We start from the raw sequence: 21,252 nt of genomic DNA on the forward strand, positions 1-21,252 counted from the left end.
GGCTGTGGAGCTTAATGATATGTATTCAGGTTCATTCCTTGGAGTAGATGAAAATGGGTGCATGGTCACTAAAGCAAGGGTGTCTAGTGATAAGGTATCAGGATTTGGTATATATTTTGCTGGCAAATTGATGTCCAAGAGATGGCCCCAAGACTGGCACAAACATGGCTATACTGCTGATATCACTGCATGTTCTTGAATTATTTCCAATTGCTGTATCTATATTTACATGGGGAAATGAACTGAGAAACAAAAAGTTATGTTTTAGATCTGATAATATGTCAGTCTGCCATATCATTAACAAAATGACATCAAAGTCTGATTTAGTGATGGTCTTGATCAGAAATTTAACTCTAAAATGTTTACAGTTGAACATAGTGATTAAGGCAGAACATGTACCTGGCACTAAAAATTCAATAACTGATGCCTTGTCTCGTTTTCAGATGGGCAGATTTCTGACACTCGCCCCAAATGCAAATCCGAATCCGTGCATACTGGAGCCCCGTCTGTGGCAAATATTCAGCAACGAGCTGTTAGCTTAATTAAGTTTAGTGTATCAGACAGCACGGGCATGGCTTACAGCACCGCTATCAACAATTTTAACAATTTTAGGATAATATATCGCCTGCCATGTGACTGGCCAGTACCACTTATACCCAGCTTATTTGGTACATTGCATACTGTTTTGAAAAAAATTATGCCCCTTCTACAATTATGTTATATATGTCTGGAATCAGTTTTGTACATAAAATAAGAGGCTATTACAACCCATCTGAGAGTTTTGTTATCAGGAAAATGTTGGAGGGACGTAAACGTCTAAGGCATAGGCAAGATTACAGAGCCCCCGTTTCCATAGCTATGTTGAACAAACTTGTAGAAGTGTTGAATAATGTGTGTTATACAGATTTTGAGTCAGTACTCTTCAAAGCAGCATTTTACTTAGCATATTTTGGATTGTTCAGAATAAGTGAACTTGTTATTTGCTCAAGTAGTACTAAAAGCAGAGCACTCAATAAAAGGGATGTAATTTTTGACAAAACAAATAATGCTGTAACCATACGTTTACGAGTCAGTAAAACAAATCAAACAGGGAAACCAGTATATGTCCGCATCCCAAACAATGATGAAACAGGCATGTATTACTTCATTGAAGAAGTATGCAGCTTTGGCTCCTCTATCATCAGACCATTTTTTCTGCCATGCAAATGGATCGTCACTTACAAGATATCAATTCTCATCCGTGTTATCTAAGGCATGCAGAAAAGCTGTTTTTTCCTCAAAAATCTTATCACACAGCTTTCGTATTGGTCGAGCAACAGATCTTGCTCTTCAGGGATTTTCTGATGACAAGATAAAGCTGATGGGTCGTTGGTCTTCAAATTCATATACTCGTTATATAAGATTACAACAATGAACAAAGTAGTTTGGTACAGCTTGCAATTGCCACAATTATTGATATATGGGTTTATTTGCAGAAATATGGATGGTGGGGGACTCTATCATCCGATGGTCAGGGGCACGTTTTGGTATTCGTAACAGGAAAAGTTTTGATGAATTTAACATTGATTGGGAAGGCCACAGTGGTCTTAGAGTTGAAGATCTCCATCAAAAATTACAGCATGGCTTAATTCAAGGAAAGAATCCAGATATTATTTTCATACATGTAGGTGGAAATAACATTTCAAACACTAATCAGTGTAAAATCGCTAGAATTTTGAAATCTGAAATACAGTATCTGTTACAGAGTTTTCCAAAATCATTAGTTGTTTGGGTATTTATTCTCCCAAGATTGTCTTGGAGTCAAAATTTTTCATCTGTTGAATTTCACAAAAAAATGAATAGCAAAAGACAGAAAGTTAATCGAACAATTTCAAGCTGTGTTGTCTTACACAAATGGGAGATCACTCTTTGTTAAATCAATTGATACAGACACTCCTGGTATGTTTCATGTTGATAAAGTTCATTTATCAGATGTTGGCAATGAGTTATTCATTTTGAATATTGGTGAGGCAATTGCAAGCTTACTGACCCAACATGATAAAAAATTCATTAGTGGTTAAGCCTACAATTTTGGGGGACAAATTGCTCACGCACTTTGTTGTGGCGGAAAATTCTAGGCTTCTGGCGATGGGATGGTGTCACTCTCAAATTTTATAAATTTATCTTCAAAATATAGGTCTGGTTGGTTTTCTTCTCTCCTTAATATGGCTCTAAGAATACCTGTATTCTTTGAGATGACCAATTTTGGAGGGATGCCATCCTCTATTTGGCACATTCTCAAATTTTCATTAATAAGATGCTTTCTGTCTGCTGGGAACAGGTGGACCTAAAGCAGAGATGAAGTATTTAATTAGGAACAGTATATATGGAGATATATATATATACTTAGGAGTATGGTTAACATATATATATAGGGAGATATATACATAGGAGTATGAACAGTATATATGGAGATATATATATATACTGAGGAGTATGCTTAACATATATATGGGGAGATATATATACATAGGAGTATGAACAGTATATATGGAGATATATATATATACTGAGGAGTATATGGGGAGATATATACATAGGAGTATGAACAGTATATATGGAGATATATATATACTGAGGAGTATGCTTAACATATATATGGGGAGATATATATACATAGGAGTATGAACAGTATACAGTGTAACTTCCGAAAACTGGACCTTCTGAAAACCGGAAACCTTTGAAAACCGCAGGAAAGTCAAGGTCCCGTTTTTTTCTGTTCTTATTTCTATAAATTTTTAACCTCTGAAAACCGGAACTTCCGAATTCTGAAAACCGGACGATTTTTGAAGCACAGTTTGTATTTTAACACTAAAATTTACTTCTGAAAACCGAACAGCAAAATATTTGCTGGATTAAAAGTGTCACCTGATAATCCAGAAACGCTGTCAACATGTTCTTTTGTTTATTTATTAGCGGTGCACGTTTATTTTGACACGCTATATAATCACAATGATCATTTGATGCAAAAGTAAGGAAGTAATTAGCGATATTGTTTTTGCCCTGTCCCTCCGTCCGTCCTTCCGTCCGTCCGTACGTCACACTTCATTTCCGAGCAATAACTGGAGAACCATTTGACCTAGAACCTTCAAACTTCATGGGGTTGTAGGGCTGCTGAAGTAGACGACCCCTATTGTTTTTGGGGTCACTCCGTCAAAGGTCAAAGTCACAGGGGCCTGAACATTGAAAACCATTTCCGATCAATAACTAGAGAACCACTTGACCCAGAATGTTGAAACTTCATAGGATGATTGGCCATGAAGAGTAGATGACCTCTATTGATTTTGGGGTCACTCCGTCAAAGGTCAAGGTCACAGGGGCCTGAACATTGAAAACCATTTCCGATCAATAACTAGAGAACCACTTGACCCAGAATGTTGAAACTTCATAGGATGATTGATCATGAAGAGTAGATGACCCCTATTGATTTTGGGGTCACTCCGTCAAAGGTCAAGGTCACAGGGGCCTGAACATGGAAAACATTTTCCGATCAATAACTAGAGAACCACTTGACCCAGAATGTTGAAACTTCATAGGATGATTGTACATGCAAAGTAGATGACCCCTATCGATTTTGGGGTCACTCCATTAGAGGTCAAGGTCACAGGGGCCTGAACATTGAAAACCATTTCCGGTCAGTAACTTGAGAACCACTTGACCCAGAATGTTGAAACTTAATAGGATGATTGCTCATGCAGAGTAGATGACCCCTAACAATTTTGGGGTCACTCTGTGAAAGGTCAAGGTCACAGGGGCCTGAACATTGAAAACCATTTCCAATCAATAACTAGAGAACCACTTGACCCAGAATGTTGAAACTTAATAGGATGATTGAACATGCAGAGTAGATGACCCCTATTGATTTTGGGGCCAGTCTATTAAAGATCAAGGTCACAGTGGCCTGTTCATGTGAAATCATTTTTTGGAAATAACTTGAGTACCACTTGACCCAGAATGTTGAAACTTAATAGGATGATTGCTCATGCAGAGTAGATGACCCCTACTTAGTTTGAGGTCACTTAGTCAAAGGTCAAGGTCACAGGAGCCTGAACAGTGACTTGAGAACCACTAGGCCAAGAGTGTTGAAATTTAGCGGGATGACTGGACATGCCAAGTAGATGATCCCTATTGCAGCCAACCATCAGTGTCTCTTTGACTTTCGCTCCTGACCCCTATTAACCTCTTGCCTATAGGACTTTGCATTGGGGGAGACATGCGCTTTTTTACAAAAGCATTTTCTAGTTTTCATTTGTATTCAATTTATGAAAACGTGATGAATTAAATCTCTTATGTGTTAAAATCTTTCTTAATGTTTGAACAAAAGAAAGATATATGTTTTAAATGATTAGTTACATTGATTAAACTATGCATTATCAACCATGATTAAAATTTAATGTTTACGAACTCGGGACTCCAAAGATGGTAAAATGTAAGTGCAAAAATGTTTGCGTAAATGCTATTATTAAAGTTCTGTTGTTTCTTTTTATACTTGTTATTTATGTATTTATCATTCTTAATGTTTGTAAATAATTAATTAATTATCTAATTAATTAATTAATATGAAATTGTAAAATTAAAAGGATAAAAATCTCCTTCATCCTACGTGTAAGAAAACATAACTCTTGTGCACCACGTCCACTTTGCCTACAAACTTTCAAACTTCTGAATTCCAGAAACTTCCAAAAACTGAACTTATAGGCTGGTCCGGAGGTCGTTCGGTTTTCGGAAGTTACACTGTATATGGAGATATATATATACTGACATAGGAGTATGAATAGCATATATGGAGATATACTGGCATAATAATATAATACAGAATACATATAGATATGATATTAAATAATAGTTGAATTGTAAGAGAGTGACACTGTCCTGTCGCCGGCACCATGAGTTTTCTTTGATTAATAATAAATTCCATATGGCAGTTAGTTGACGACCAGTGGAATTTAAGCAAATGTACTTCTCTTTTGCGGTCAGATTACGCCAACTTTAAGTCTGTGACATTTTGCATTGTAAAATGTATTTCAGTATTGTTTTATATCAACTTTGTATAATGTACTGAATTCATCATAATATAATATTGAATAAACATGTCATAATTATAAACTGAATTCTTTATTTGGTTTGTTGGTATTAATTTCTGTCTTGAAATAATGCGGCTTATTGTCTTGTACAATAAAGCCCAGTTTATTTTAGCAGAAATACGGTAATTGTTTGGTATCAAGGGAGGTTACTGTGTATTATTGTAATATTTTATTCCTGGTGTTGTCCTTCCTTATAACTCTTCGACAGGAAGTGTTCCAAAAGTTATCTCCTCTTGATTTCACATGAGTTGAAAGCAACATCGAACAAAAAATTTAGAAAATTAAACCCGCCTGCCACACCCACAAGGTTAATGATATATGATTTCATTGCATCACTACATTTTCATTAAAATAACTTTATCTACATGCATGTACATGTTTAAGTGAATCTGTTACTGTTTTCTGTCTCAGAGTTTTATATATTTCAGAAAAAAATAAAATAAATGACAGTGCATCTACAGAGCCATTCATAGCGTGCAGAGCTTGAAGTCAAACCAATGATTCCATGTCAAGGCAAGACAAACAGCAGTGATTTTTAACACTTCAGCAATAGACAGTGTGCATTGTATTTAAGTACATGGAAGTGATCTAAAAAGTGTACATACATAAGTAAATGGAAGTGATTTAAAACTGTTGACTTTTTGAAAGGGGTGAAGTCTTGGAGCTAATGAACTAACAATTAACTATTATATATTTAAAAAGTGTACATACAATAAGAAAATGGAAGTATTTCAAAACTGTACTGACTTTTCGAAATGGATGAAGTCTTGGAGCTATCGAACTAACAATCAGCTATTTTCATATTTAAAAGTGTACATACATAAGAAAATGGAAGTATTTCAAAACTGTATTGACTTTTTGAAATGGATGAAGTCTTGGAGCTATCGAACTAACAATCAGCTATTTTCATATTTGTAAGTGTACATACATAAGAAAATGGAAGTATTTCAAAACTGTACTGACTTTTCGAAATGGATGAAGTCTTGGAGCTATCAAACTAACAATCAGCTATTTTCATATTTAAAAGTGTACATACATAAGAAAATGGAAGTATTTCAAAACTGTATTGACTTTTTGAAATGGATTAAGTCTTGGAGCTATCAAACTAACAATCAGCTATTTTCATATTTAAAAGTGTACATACATAAGAAAATGGAAGTATTTCAAAACTGTATTGACTTTTTGAAATGGATGAAGTCTTGGAGCTAATGAATTAACAATAAACTATTTCCATAAATCAAACTTAAGTTTAGGTGCCGCAATTTAAAGTAAGCAGAAAATTCTAGGCTTCTGGCGATGGGATGGTGTCACTCTTAAATTTTATAAATTTATCTTCAAAATATAGGTCTGGTTGGTTTTCTTCTCTCCTTAATATGGCTCTAAGAATACCTGTATTCTTTGAGATGACCAATTTTGGAGGGATGCCATCCTCTATTTGGCACATTCTCAAATTTTCATTAATAAGATGCTTTCTGTCTGCTGGGAACAGGTGGACCTAAAGCGGAGATGAAGTATTTAATTAGGAACAGTATATATGGAGATATATATATACTGAGGAGTATGGTTAACATATATATAGGGAGATATATACATAGTATGAACAGTATATATGGATATATATATATACTGAGGAGTATGCTTAACATATATATGGGGAGATATATATACATAGGAGTATGAACAGTATATATGGAGATATATATATACTGAGGAGTATGCTTAACATATATATGGGGAGATATATACATAAGAGTATGAACAGTATATATGGAGATATATATATACTGAGGAGTATGCTTAACATATATATGGGGAGATATATATACATAGGAGTATGAACAGTATATATGGAGATATATATATATACTGACATAGGAGTATGAATAGCATATATGGACATATACTGGCATAATAATATAATAGAGAATACATATAGATATGATATTAAATAATAGTTGAATTGTAAGAGAGTGACACTGTCCTGTTGCCGGTGTAATGAAGTATTTCGACCCCCATAGAATAACGACCCCCCGGTCATTATTCTATAGAAAATGTGACTCCTTTCCTGTAAAATATTGACTCCCCTTATAAAAAACTGACTCCCTTTGAAAACTCTATAGAATAACGACCCCCGGTCATTATTCTATAGAAAAACTGACCCCCTCCAAGTAAAATACTGACTCCCTAAAGATAACTCCCTTCGAATCTCATAGAATAACGACCCCGGTTATTATTCTATAGAAAAAGTGACCCCTTCCATGTAAAATACTCACTGCCGAAATTACTACATTCGAACTCTCATACAATATTGATTCCCAGACATTATTCTATTTAAAAAAGTTACTCTTTCCGTGTAAAACACCGGCTCCTAAAAAGACTTTCGACGATAATATCTATTAAAAAGTGATCCCCACCAAACCTAACGGACAATTTTACTAGATCTACAACTCTAATACCCTCCATTACCAATAGTTAACATTTTGATTGTACTACTACTACTGGTGCCCCTACTTCTATTGCTATTACTACATGTACTTCTTCTTCTTCTACTACTACTACTACTACTACTACTACTACAACTGGTACTACTGATACTACTATACCTGCTTCCACTAATACGTCTTGTACATCTACCTCTTCTTCTCCTGCTGCTGTTGTTGCTGTCACTTATTCCTCTGCTGCTGCTGCTGCTGCTGCTGCTACTACTGCAACTGCCACTACTACTACTACTACTACTACTACTACTTTCTATTGTTGCCGTTGCCGTACTTTACTGCCACTGCTAAGTATTGCAACTTCTATTAATACTAAGTTCTATGCTAGCAGTTTCTTGTGCAGTTTTCTTCTGAAGAATTATTTCATACGGAAGTTTGCAGGGATTATTGACACTGGTGTGTTTTGTGAACGTATTGTGAATTGTTATTTTCCTGAAAAAAATGTATACACCAAGATACAGCGTCTAGAAAAAGAATCCCTTTTCCCGTTGCGGAATGCTCTGATTTCTGTGTCAAGTGATGGTATCTGGGGCTAATGGTCAAACGGAAGGACGGACGGACAAGGGCAAATCTATATGCCCCCCCCCACCCCTATCCCGAGTGGGGGCATAAAATGCAGCAATTAGGCCTTAGATACATGAGTTATCACTAAATTTGACCAAATGACTGGGGGTCGTTTTTTTATGGGAGTCAATATTCTTCGTGAGGTTCAGTTTACTTCACGTGGGGGAGTCATAGTACTATGATCTGGAGGTCATAATACTATGACCGGGGGGTCACTTTTTCTATAGAAAAATGACCGGGGGGTCATAATTCTATGGGGGTCGAAATACTTCATTACACCGGCACCATGAGTTTTCTTTGATTAATAATAAATTCCATATGGCAATTAGTTGACGACCAGTGGAATTTAAGCAAATGTACTTCTCTTTTGCGGTCAGATTACGCCAACTTTAAGTCTGTAACATAATATAATATTGAATAAACATGTCATAATTATAAACTGAATTCTTTATTTGGTTTGTTGGTATTAATTTCTGTCTTGAAATAATGCACAGTTCTTTGCACTATTTCCTGCTACATTTCTTCTGAATCACCTAGCTACAATATTGCACAGTTCTTTGCACTATTTCCTGCTACATTCTTCTGATTCACCTAGCTACAATATTACACATTTCTTATTGTTACATAGTAGAAGTTTGCCTAACCATTCTTCTAGTGTTTTTAGCTCACCTGAGCCAAAGATTCATGGTGAGCTTTTGTGACCGCTCAATGTCCGCTGTCAGTCGTCCATCAACATTTTCTAAAAAAATCTTCATCTTGAAAACCACTGGGCAGAATTACGCTAAACTTCACAGGAATAATCCTTGGGTGTTTCCCTTTCAAAATTATTCAAAGAATTTCATTCCATGCAGAACTCAGGTTGCCATGGCAACTGAAAGGAAAAACTTTAAAAATCTTCTAGTTCAAAACTGCAAGGCATAGAGCCTTGATATTTGGCATGTAACATGACATCTAATGGTCCTCTAATAAGATTATACAAATTGTGCCCCTGGGGTGAAGAGAGGCCCACCCCCAGGGTCACAAGTTTTACATAGACTTAATAGGAAAAAACCTCTTGCCTGAAACCACAAGACCTAGGCCTTTGATATTTGGTATGTAGCATTGCCTTGTGGTCCTGTACCAAAATTGTTCAAATTATTACCCTGGGGTGAAAAGAGGCCCGGGCCTGCTCCGGGGGTTCTCAAGTTTTACTTAGACTTATATAAGTAAAAACTTTAAAAATCTTCTTGCCTGAAACTGCAAGGCATAGGCTTTTGATATTTGGTATGTTGCATTGCCTAGTGTTCCTCTACCAAATTTGTTCAAATTATGCCCCTGGGGTGAAAAGAGGCCCAGCCCTAGGGGTCCGAAATTTAACATTGACATATCTATAGGGAAAAAAATTCTTCTTGTCTGAAAGTTCAAAGCATAGGCCTTTGATATTTGGTATGTAGCATTGCCTAGTTGATCTCTAACAAGACTGTTCAAATTATGCCCCTTGGGTGAAAAGAGGCCCTACCCTGGGGGTCACGTATTATATGAGTTATATAGGAATAAATACTTCAAAAATTGTCAGATCATATTTCCTAGACTGCTTAATTATAATCACCTGATGACCCCAAGTGATTAGGGGTCACTTGACTGTGACCTCGACCTAATGACCTATATTATTGTTTTTTAAGATACAGCCTTGAAATTTGGATGACATGTACAGTTTTGCACACCAATCTTAAAACTGACTCTCTGTGACCATGAGTGTGACCTACTTTCTAATATTTTAGCATCAGTTTGCTATTTTAAACATGTGGCTCATATTACTCAGGTGAGCGATTCAGGGTCATCATGACCTTCTTGTTTTTTTTGTTGCCATGGTATATATACAGTGACAGTCTGGCTTCTTAGTGTGTATAATTGTTTATTGTACTAAAACTTAGACAATTTACTGGTTTAATAAAAGGTCTGCTTTAGATGTATTAATTTATACAGTACACTACAAATTCTCCAAGCCCGCCTGCTTAGCTCAATAGGGAGAGCACAGATCTATGGATCACAGGGTTGTTAGTTAGATCCCCAAGCCAGGTGTTTGTTCTTTGTGATAACTTGATGACAGACATTGTGTCTGAAATAATTCATCCTACACTTCTAATTCATGTTTGAAAGTTGGCAGTTACTTGCAGAGAACAGGTTTGTACAGAATTCTACCAGTACAGAATCAAGGAACACAGGTTAAGTTAACTGTCTGTCATTACATAACTGAAATACTGTTGAAAAATGGCATTAAACCCAAAAAACAATTTCTCCATAGTTGAATTCTACAGAAAATATTCTGTATAAGATGCCATATTCATATAAATATGGAAGTGTAATTACCTTGTTCTTGATATAATTATATGGTTATTGAGAGTCACTAGATATTTTATGACTTAAAATCAATGAAACCTGATCTTAATATAATTTTTTTTTTTTTTTTTGGAACAGGAGCGTAGAAAGTTTGGTCCATTAGGTTGGAACATTCCATATGAGTTTAACTCCTCAGATTGGCAGGCCAGTGTTCAGTTCTGTCAGAACCATCTGGATGATATAGATATAAAAAAGGTAACACACCATGATAGTGCAGTCAAAATTCTTTATTTTATTGTTTTTTCTAATTAGCTTCTGAGTAAGGTAAAATATGTTTCAACTGACAAAAAATGTGCTGAAAAATGCATATCATTTAGATACATGTAAATAATAATGTACTATGTTAAGCTAACAAAAAAGGTTTGATTTAGTAACTGCAGCTTATTTGGCAAAAATATTTGATTTTTTTTTACCTAAACAAAAATTGAATGCACTAATACACAGTCTTACGATGTAATGATATTTATTGTGTATATTACAGGGTGTGTCTTGGGTTACAGTACGCTACATGCTTGGAGAGGTTCAGTATGGAGGAAGAGTTACCGATGATTATGACAAGAGACTTCTAAATACATTTGCTAGAGTATGTGAAAAGTGAAAGCCATTGTCTTTTATTGCCATATATTATGGAAAAAAACTTAATGAATTAAAGGAATGGTTGTACATGGAAAGTCAATGGCCATAAATTAGTTTTAGGTGGAAGGGAACATAGAATAGTTAAAAAAAGGTTTAAAGCAACCTTAACCTACTGCATGTGTTTTATTGCTGAAATTTGTAAACAAGTTACTTCTTTTCTCATCAGAAGTCTGAAAAGTTTGGTGCAGCCAACAATGTGAGCATAGTATTCAACCTTAGTGTGGAGATCTTTAATTTGAAACATGATTGCTCCACCTAAAATACATAAATATAAGCTATTAACTATTTCAATGAATCTCTTTCTGATTGTATCTTAATGAAGCCATATATTAAAAAGAATAATGTAATTTTTCAGGTATGGTTTGGGGAATTCATGTTTACAGACAACTTCCAGTTTTACACCGGGTACAAGATACCAAAAGTGAAGTCATATGACCAGTTCATGACATATATAGAGAACTTACCATTAGTTGACTCCCCAGAGGCTTTTGGTTTACATCCTAATGCAGATATCACGTAAGAACCCTGCCCTTCAATACATTTACGAGTCTAGAGCTCTAGCTTTATTTAATAGACTGCTTGCTGTCTGCTTTTTAACCCACTAAAAATGGAAATAAATGTTAAGAATAAAATATTAGTTTCTGTAATGTCTCAAGTTAAGGTAGTTCTGCATGTCTGATCAACCGGAAGTATTGGCGTAACATCATTTATCTGAATAATATAGATAAAGCCTGGACTCCTGCAGATGAAAATGAAAATCATTTTATAAATGACTAATGTTCAAAGTTTTGATGGCTTTCTGATAATATTTTAGTCATTGATGATTGTTCCCTTAAACGTGAAAATTATTCTGAAAGAATGTATTATTCAAACTGAAATGGTAGATGTTACAATTTACAAACTTAGTATCTGACAGTTTGAAAAATAAATTATCTGGTACATTTTCAGGTACCAAACAAATATGGCTGCCAGTATCTTGGACACTATTATGAGTATACAACCTAAGGAAGGGGGTGCTGGAGCTGGAGAGACAAGAGAATCTGTTGTGTTCAGAATGGCAGAGGACATGCTTGATAAACTTCCTGCTGACTACAAACCCCATGAAGTAAGCTCGGTTGATGTTGAGAGCAAAACAAATATCTAAAAGAATCTTTGTTAAATTCGTTTTTGTCGAGCCTGCTTGCGGATGCGAAGACATAGTTGTCCAAATGGCTGTTCGGTGTATGTATGTACGTCTGTCCATCCGGATTTGTTTGTCTGGACACCTCAGTGAGAAGGAGTGTCATGCACAAAGCCCAAGTTCCTATCTCAAAGGTCAAGGCCACAGTTTGAGGTCAAAGGTCATGTCAGATCTTTTCCAGCCCGTAACTTTGACATGCATTAAGGAATCTTGTTTATATTTGGCATGAATGTTAATCTCAGTGAAACGGAGTGTCGTGCGCACACCCCAGGTTCCTATCTTGAAGTTCAAGGTCACAGTTGGAGGTCAAAGGTCATGTCAGATCTTATCTAGCCCATAACTTTGATATGCATTGAGGAATCTTGTTTATATTTTACATGAATGTTTAAGTCAATGAGACTGACTATCTCAAAGGTCAAGGTCACAGTTATGGATCAGGAGGTGGGCTCGAGATGTTGCCTGTGGGCATCTAGTTAAATTAAACATTGCTTGAAATTATGTGTCGCAAACAACACTGGGGCTCATGTTCATAATATTTCGAGTTTGAAACTTAAAAACGTCAGCAATTTACTGATTTTTCTGTAGCAGCATAATGCACATTCATGAAAAGGCTCATTACATTCATGCAAAGGCTCATTCCAGTCTATACTAATTTATTCATAAGTGAGCAGAAAGAACATTTATTTTAGCATTTTTAACTTCAAGGTAGTTTTGCACGTTTGAAAAACTGGAAGTGATGGCATAACATCATTTATCTGGAAAACGTAGAATAAAGTCTGGATACTCCGTACGGTACAGAAATGAAAAACATTTAAGAATTAATGGCAAACTGTGAGTAAATTTATTATGCCCCCCTTCGAAGAAGGAGGGATATATTGTTTTGCAGATGTCGGTCGGTAGGTCGGTCGGTCGGTCGGTCGGAATGTAGACCAATCCGTTTCCGGATGATAACTCAAGAACGCTTGGGCCTAGGATCATGAAAGGTGATAGGGAGGTTGGTCATCACCAGCAGATGACCCCTATTGATTTTAAGGTCTGTATGTCAAAGGTCAAGGTCACAGTGACCCCGAGTAGTAAAACGGTTTCCGGATGATAACTCAAGAACACTTGGGCCTAGGATCATGAAAGTTGATAGGGAGGTTGGTAATGACCAGCAGATGACCCCTATTGATTTTGAGGTCAGTATGTTATTATTCAAGGTCACAGTGCCCCTGAACAGTAAAACGGTTTATCGATTATAACTCAAGAACGCTTAGGCCTAGGGTCACGAAAATTGATAGGGAGGTTGGTCATGACCAGCAGATGACCCCTATTGATTTTGAGGTCAGTATGTCAAAGGTCAAGGTCACAGTGACCAGGAACAGTAAAATGGTTTCCAGGCAATAACTCTAGAATGCTTTGGCCTAGTGTCAGGAAAATTGATAGGTTGGCCATGACCAGCAGATGACCCTATTGATTTTGAGGTCATTAGGTCAAAGGTCAAGGTCACATTGGCCAGGAACAGTTAAAACAGTTTCTGATCTTCTTGTCCAAAACCATAGGGCCTAGGGCTTTGATATTTGTTATGTAGCAAAATCTAGTGGTCCTCTACCAAGATTGTTCAGATTATTTCCCTGGGGTCAAATATGGCGCCACCCCGGGGGTCACATGGTTTATAATAGTAAAAAACTTTGAAAAACCTCTTGTCCAAAACCAAAGGGCCTTGGGCTTTAATATTTTGTATATGACATCATCTAGTGGTCCTCTACTAAGATTATTCAAATTATTCCCCTAGGGTCAAATATGGCTCCGCCCTGGGGGTCACATCGTTTACTTAGACTTATATAGGGAAAAACTTTGAAAATCTTCTTGTCCAAACCACAAAGACTATGGCTTTGATATTTTGTAATGTAGCATCATTTAGTGGTTCTCTACCAAGTTTGTTCAAATTATCCCTCTAGGGTCAAATATGGCCCTGCCCCAGGGGTCATATGGTTCATATAGACTTACATAGGGAAAAACTTGGAACCTTCATGTCCATAACTTACATCATTCAAATTTGGACCACATGTATAGTTTTGTGTGGCAAGATGAACCTTGACATGAGTTGACCTTGATATTGACATAGTGACCTACTTTCACATTTCTGTAGCTACAGCCTTCAGATTTGGACCACATGCATAGGTTTGTGTACCGAAAAAAACTTTGACCTTGTTATTGACCTAGTGACCTACTTTCACATTTTTGAAGGTACAGGCTTCAAATTTGGACCACATGCATAGTTTTTTGTTCCAAAGTAAAATTTGACCTTGCTTTTGACCTAGTGACCTACTTTCACATTTCTCAAGCTACAGCCTTCAGATTTGAACCACAAGCATAGTTTTCTGTACTGAAATGAACTTTGATCTTGAGATTGACCTAGTGACCTACTTTCACATTTCTGAAGGTACAGGCTTCAAATTTGGACCAGAGCTAGTTTTGAAATTTGGAACATCCAAAAATGGCTCAGTGGATGGCGCCAAGATCACTCTGTAATCTCTTGTTAGGTTAATAGGTTAAAGGTCAAGGTCAGATTAAACCAGAATGGTAGAACTTTTGTTTACAGTGAGCATATAATTTCTGTTCCTTGTGCAATTACTGAATGCATCAAGGGGGGCATTTCGTGTTCAACGAGCTCTTGTTGATATGGTACTGTTACTATCTTTCTAAAGTTAAAATATGATATTAAAACATCAAACACATTAAATAATTCAAAATAATGTCGTAAAATTAGCTTGAAATAGGCGGTTCACTTTAATCATGGCCAAATATCTCGAAAATAAGCACGCAGACCTGTGAATTTTATTTCACCATCTGTTTTTTACGACAGAAGTTTCATTAAAATCTACATTTTTTTGTAGTAAAATTTCTATTCGCAAAAACGTTATTACGATTTTCACATAGACTTCCATTATGAAAAATTGTTTGATGTCCAAATTTCTCAAATAAGTTTAGCAAAGAATCAAGCACACAACTTTCTTTTTTATTTGCTGAATTTTCTTAGTATATTCCAGTTTTTTATCAGAGTTTAATCAAATTCTGCATTGTAAAAAAAGTTTCGATCTGAACGTGCAGAATTACCTTAAGTCTTATTTCAAACTTAAAACATTGATGAATGGGTCTTGATTTGTCTCTGAGGTCGAAAGTAAAATTCGTAATCATTATGACCAGAATGTATGAGTGAAAAGAAATTTGTGTCTTGACATGGATTTTAATGGTATGTCTTTGTTCATAACTATGCATACTTGTACAAAAAGGTAAATTATGTAACAGTTTTTATACGCCCGTTTGAAAAACGGGACGTATTATGGGAACGCCCCTGGCGGGCGGATGGGCGTGCGGCGTCCACAGACCTTGTCCGGAGCATATCTTCTACATGCATCGAGGGATTTTGATGAAACTTGGCACAGTTGTTCACCATCATGAGACAGAGTGTCATACGCAAGAACCAGGTCCCTAGGTCTAAGGTCAAGGTCACACTTAGAGGTCAAAGGTCAAATTCAAGTATGACTTTGTCTGGAGCATATCTTCTTCATGCATAGAGGGATTTTGATGAAAGTTGGCACAATTGTTTATCATCATGAGACGGAGTGTCATGCGCAAGAACCAGGTCCCTAGATCTAAGGTCAAGGACACACTTAGAGGTCAAAGGATACAAGAATGAAAACTTTGTCCGGAGCTTATCTTCTTCATGCATGGAGGGATTTTGATATAACTTGGCACAAATGTTCACCACCACAAGACGGAGTGTCATGTGCAAGAACCAGGTCCCTAGGTCTAAGGTCAAGGTCACACTTAGAGGCCAAAGGTCAGATACAAGAATGACTGTCCGAAGCATTTCTTCTTCATGCATAGAGGGATTTTGATGTAACTTGGCACAATTATACACCATCATGAGACGAAATGTCATGCGCAGTTCCCTCTTTAGAATTACTTCCCTTTGTTGTTACTATAAATAGCTTATATTGTAACTTTTTCATTACTAGACGTAGGGAAAAATCGAGACCACTTTTCTGTAGTACAACATGCATGTTACATCCAATTTTGAGGTGTATTTTGACCAATCTCTATCTGGTAAGGATTTTTGTGTGGACTTAAAAAAAAAAAAATTTGTATTTTTTTTTTTTTTTTTTTTTTTTTTTTTGTGTTAAAGATTAACTTCCCTTAGTTGTTACTATAAATAACTTATATTGTAACTTTTTTATAATTGACCGTAGGGAAAAACCAAGACCACTTTTCTGTGGTACAACATAGTTGTTACTTTCTAATTTTAGGTGTATTTTAAGGTATCTCTACCTGGTAAGGAGTTTTTTTGTGCACTTAGAAAAACAAAAGAATTACAATGATTACTAAACAACCACAAAATTAAAATTACATCTGCAAATACAGGTGCTAGAGTAAATAAATTTGCTGTGACGGGCATATATTGTGACATTCTGGCACTCTTGTTGAAGTATAATTTCTAACTTGGATGTTTATCTATATTGGTATATGTGATTACTTTCCTTATAAATTTCAGGTGAAGGACAGGTTAAAGAAGATGGGTCAGTTACACCCCTTGAATATCTTCCTGAAGCAGGAGATAGACAGAATGCAGAGAGTCATAAGCATTGTTAGGGCAACTCTCAGTGATCTCAAACTGGCCATTGAAGGAACAATTATTATGTCAGAGGTAAATTTTGTATTGCTGTTGCTTAAACATACTTTAAAAATTTACATGTATTTTCTCTCTTGATTTAGTTCCAAGTACAATATTTCAAGCCCAACAGCTGCCTTTTTGGATGAAAAGATTGGAATTACATGTAGCATTATCCTTACATTCCAGTAGTTTTTTATGAACTATGACTGTGCTATTAACTAATTCAGCGGTCAAATTTGTTGATGCATATTAATTGATATTTTCAGAACCTCAGAGATGCTTTGGACAATATGTTTGATGCAAAGGTACCCAACTTGTGGCGTAAAGTGTCTTGGCAGTCATCCACTTTAGGATTCTGGTATACTGAACTTTTAGAAAGAAATGAACAGTTCTTCAGATGGGTTTTCCAGGGAAGACCAGATGTTTTCTGGATGACAGGACTGTTTAATCCTCAAGGTTGTATATGATATACCTCTTTCTAGTGTCGTAGTTTATCTTTTGTTAGCCATTCATTATGTCTCCCACCACACAGTGGTGTGGGAGACATATTGATTTACTCCAGTCTGTGTGTGTCTGTCACAAAGCTTGTCCGCACTCTAAGTCAAACATTTCTCATCCGATTTTCACCAAACTTAAACAAAATGTGTTTGACCATAAGACCTCAGCCAAGTTCGATAACTAGCCAAATCGGTCCAGGCGTCTTGGAGTTATGGCCCTTGAATTACCAAAAATCGGTCTTTTTACTCTTGTGCGCACTCTAATTCGAATATTTCTCATCCAATCTTCACCAAACTTAAACAAAATGTGTTTGACCATGAGACCTCGGCCAGGTTCGATAACTAGCCAAATCGTCAAGGCATTTTGGAGTTACGGCCCTTGAATTATCGAAAAATTGGCCTTTTTACTCATGTCCGCACTCTTAATCAAACATTTCTCATCCGATCTTCACCAAACTTGAATAAAATGTGTTTGACCATGAGACCTCGGCCAAGTTCGAAAACTAGCCAAATCGGTCCAGGCATTTTGGAGTTACGGCCCTTGAATTATCGAAAAATCGGCCTTTTTACTCTTGTCCGCACTCTAAGTCGAACATTTCTCATCCGATCTTCACCAAACTTGAACAAAATGTGTTTGACCATGAGACCTCGGCCAAGTTCGATAACTAGCTAAATCGGTCCAGGCATTTTAGACTTACGGCCCTTGAATTACCGAAAAAATCCGCCTGTTTACTCTTGTCCGCTCTATGAGTCGAACATTTCTCATCCGATCTTCACCAAACTTGGACAAAATGTGTTTGGCCATAAGACCTTACCCAAGTTCGATAACTAGCCAAATCCGCCCAGGCACTTTTGATTTATGGCCCTTGAATTACTGATTGGATCCACTCATCCAGACCATCTAATTGGATCCACTCGTCTAAAACATCTAGAGAAACTAACATTTTTCATAGGGGCAGTTGTGGGAGACATGCGCTTTTCTCAAAAAGCATCTCTAGTTTCAACTTTTATTTAAGTGAGAAATATGTGAAAGGAAATTACAATTCCTATCCGTGCAAAAGCTGATGGAACTTATTCTTGGCCATTTTTATGCAGCTGTTCAGATGGTGAAATCTCCCAGATACTTGCTGGCAATTCCATCATGTGTTGTGTGCATTTTTAAAACATTTTATTTGAATGTCACATTATGTGCATTTATTGAAATGTAACCTACATTTATAATTATTCTTTTGGTGCAATAAACTTTATAATTAGCATAGTCATGAAGAAGAAAAGGAAGTGTAAGTGTAGTGGCATGTTTAAAGTTGATGCTAAGACTATTATAAAGGTCTTGCATGCCTTACCTGAGGCACAGTGGGGAATTAGAAAATGAGCACAAGCTTCGTTTCTTATCCACACTGTCCGAGGGTTGGGAAAATAGCTTTCTTTTTCAGGCGAATGGGAAAGATCTTTTTTATTGCGATTCATGTTAACAAAACTGGCTCGGACAATAGATTTAGGTATTTCCCAGCATAGTTTTACATTAAATGACAGTATGATATACTAGCACTAATGATGTTACTTCAATGCACACTATTTTTGACAAGGTATTTCAGTACGGAAAGACTGGAATATTTATCTGACAATTGAATACTTTCCAGTATGAAGGCATTAATGAAATTTGTAGCCCTTTCTATTGAGCTGGTTGGCCATTTTTATGCAGCTATTCAGATGGTGAAATCTCCCAGACACTTGCTGGCAATCCCATCATAATGTGTTGTGTGCATTTTTCAACATTTTATTTGTGCAATTACATATTTATGACATTTTCAAGATGCAAACATATCTAGTTCGCTGCATTTTACTGTTGGTTTACAGAAGAGCATAAACTTGGTACAGTTTTATGTCTTCTAGAGCCACTGTTTAGTTTGGCACCATTTCACTTAACCTATTGATGTTATTATCCCCCGCCGATGAAATCAGGAGGGGGGTATTGAAATGGCGTTGTCCGTCCGTCCGTCCGTCAGTCCGCAGCCATTTCTCAGTAACTACTTGGTAGAATTTCATGAAACTTGAAATAAACATGAACCAACATACTGCGATGATGCCCGTCAAGTTTTTTTTTTTTATTGGTCAATTTCCCTCAGAGTTATTGCCCTTGATTTAATAAAAAATGTCTGTCTGCAGCCATTTCTCAGTAACTAACAGGTAGAATTTCATCAAATTTGAAATAGACATGAACCAAGATACTGTGCTGATGCCCGTCAAGTTTTTTTTTTTGATAGGTCAATTTCCGCCAGAGTTATTGCCCTTGATTTAATGAAAAATGTCTGTCTGCAGCCATTTCTCAGTAACTAGCAGGTAGAATTTCATCAAACTTGAAACAGACATGAACCAAGATACTGCGACGATGCCCTTCAAGTTTTTTTTCGATTGGTCAATTTTCCATATAGTTATTGCCCTTTAATTGTTTAAAAATCCACAGATCTGTACATAACAAACCAACCAATTGGAAGAATTTCATTAAACTTCTTTCATTCTTTTCCATGAACATTTATTATAAACATGTGATGTTGTGTACCTACACCTGGTTCCCCCCCCCCCCCCAATTTTTTTATGTTTTTTTATTTTTTTTTTTTTTTTTTTTCATTTTCTATCAATATTTATAATCAACATGTAAACTGTTGTATCCTCACCCCACCCCCCCAGCCCCACCCAAACAAACCATTCATTTTCTTTTAATTTGATTTTGACTAATGAAATTATTTGCTTCTTGGTAACATTCTTAACTTTTTGCTGGATATATTTTTTTGCCGTTCCTCAACTCTGACCCTTTCGGCGGGGGATTCCAATTCATCGAATTTGCTTGTTATTTTAGGATTCCTTACGGCTATGAGACAAGAAGTGACTAGAGCACACAAGGGTTGGGCCTTGGATTCTGTCACCTTGCACAATGATGTGCTAAAATCATCCAAGGAGGATATCACAGGACCTCCTGCTGTAAGTATCACAGGACCTCCTGCTGTAAGAAGTAATAATTTCTGTTTAATATATCTCATTTTTAGGGATTTCTCAGTTTTGAATATTTTATTGAACATTGAAATTTATAACTTTTATAGTAAAAATTCCACAAAAAATTAGTCCCAACAGAATGATTTTTACAATGCCTATTTCACATTTTTTCATTGAAAGAAAATTTTTGTTGTGATCAGCTGGCCTGTAAATGTTAAGGAATTGTCTGTCTTTATCTAGCATACAGCTTCATTGTGGTGAATTTATTCTGGGACATTCTGCATCTATGATTTTGTTTTACAGGAAGGTGTTTATATTTATGGTTTGTATCTTGATGGAGCTAGTTGGGACAGGAAGAACTGTAGACTTTCAGAATCTCATGCTAAGGTCCTGTTCACACTTCTACCTGTAGTTCACATGTACGCCATCAACTCGACAGCACCAAAAGATCCCAGGTTATACCAGTGTCCAGTATACAAGAAACCACATAGAACAGACTTGACATATATCACATTCATTGTTCTCAAAACCACACAGAGTCCAGACCACTGGATTCTCAGAGGTGTTGCTGCACTTTGTGACATTAAATAGAATTACATATTTATGACATTTTCAAGATGCAAACATCTATAGTTTGCTGCATTTTACAAGTCTGCTTATTTTTACTGTTAGTTTACAGAAGGGCATTATACTTGTTACAGTTTTGTTACTGAATAAAATGTTACTTTGA

General features: G+C 36.3%; 1 protein-coding gene across 1 annotated transcript in view; it reads left to right on the forward strand.

Moving 5' to 3' along the window:
- The window catches only part of LOC123532722 (dynein axonemal heavy chain 8-like), a 330,542-nt gene extending 309,290 nt beyond the window's left edge, over positions 1-21,252 (forward strand). The window contains exons 83-90 of the mRNA XM_053518182.1: positions 10,640-10,756; positions 11,043-11,144; positions 11,553-11,713; positions 12,146-12,302; positions 16,915-17,067; positions 17,301-17,490; positions 20,389-20,510; positions 20,826-21,252. Of these exons, the coding sequence (XP_053374157.1) occupies positions 10,640-10,756; positions 11,043-11,144; positions 11,553-11,713; positions 12,146-12,302; positions 16,915-17,067; positions 17,301-17,490; positions 20,389-20,510; positions 20,826-21,113 (1,290 nt within the window). The 3' untranslated portion in view covers positions 21,114-21,252. The remainder of the gene's footprint in view (positions 1-10,639; positions 10,757-11,042; positions 11,145-11,552; positions 11,714-12,145; positions 12,303-16,914; positions 17,068-17,300; positions 17,491-20,388; positions 20,511-20,825) is intronic.

This window comes from Mercenaria mercenaria, chromosome 11, assembly GCF_021730395.1.
Source record: "Mercenaria mercenaria strain notata chromosome 11, MADL_Memer_1, whole genome shotgun sequence".
In the NCBI taxonomy this organism is placed as follows: Eukaryota; Metazoa; Mollusca; class Bivalvia; order Venerida; family Veneridae; genus Mercenaria; species Mercenaria mercenaria.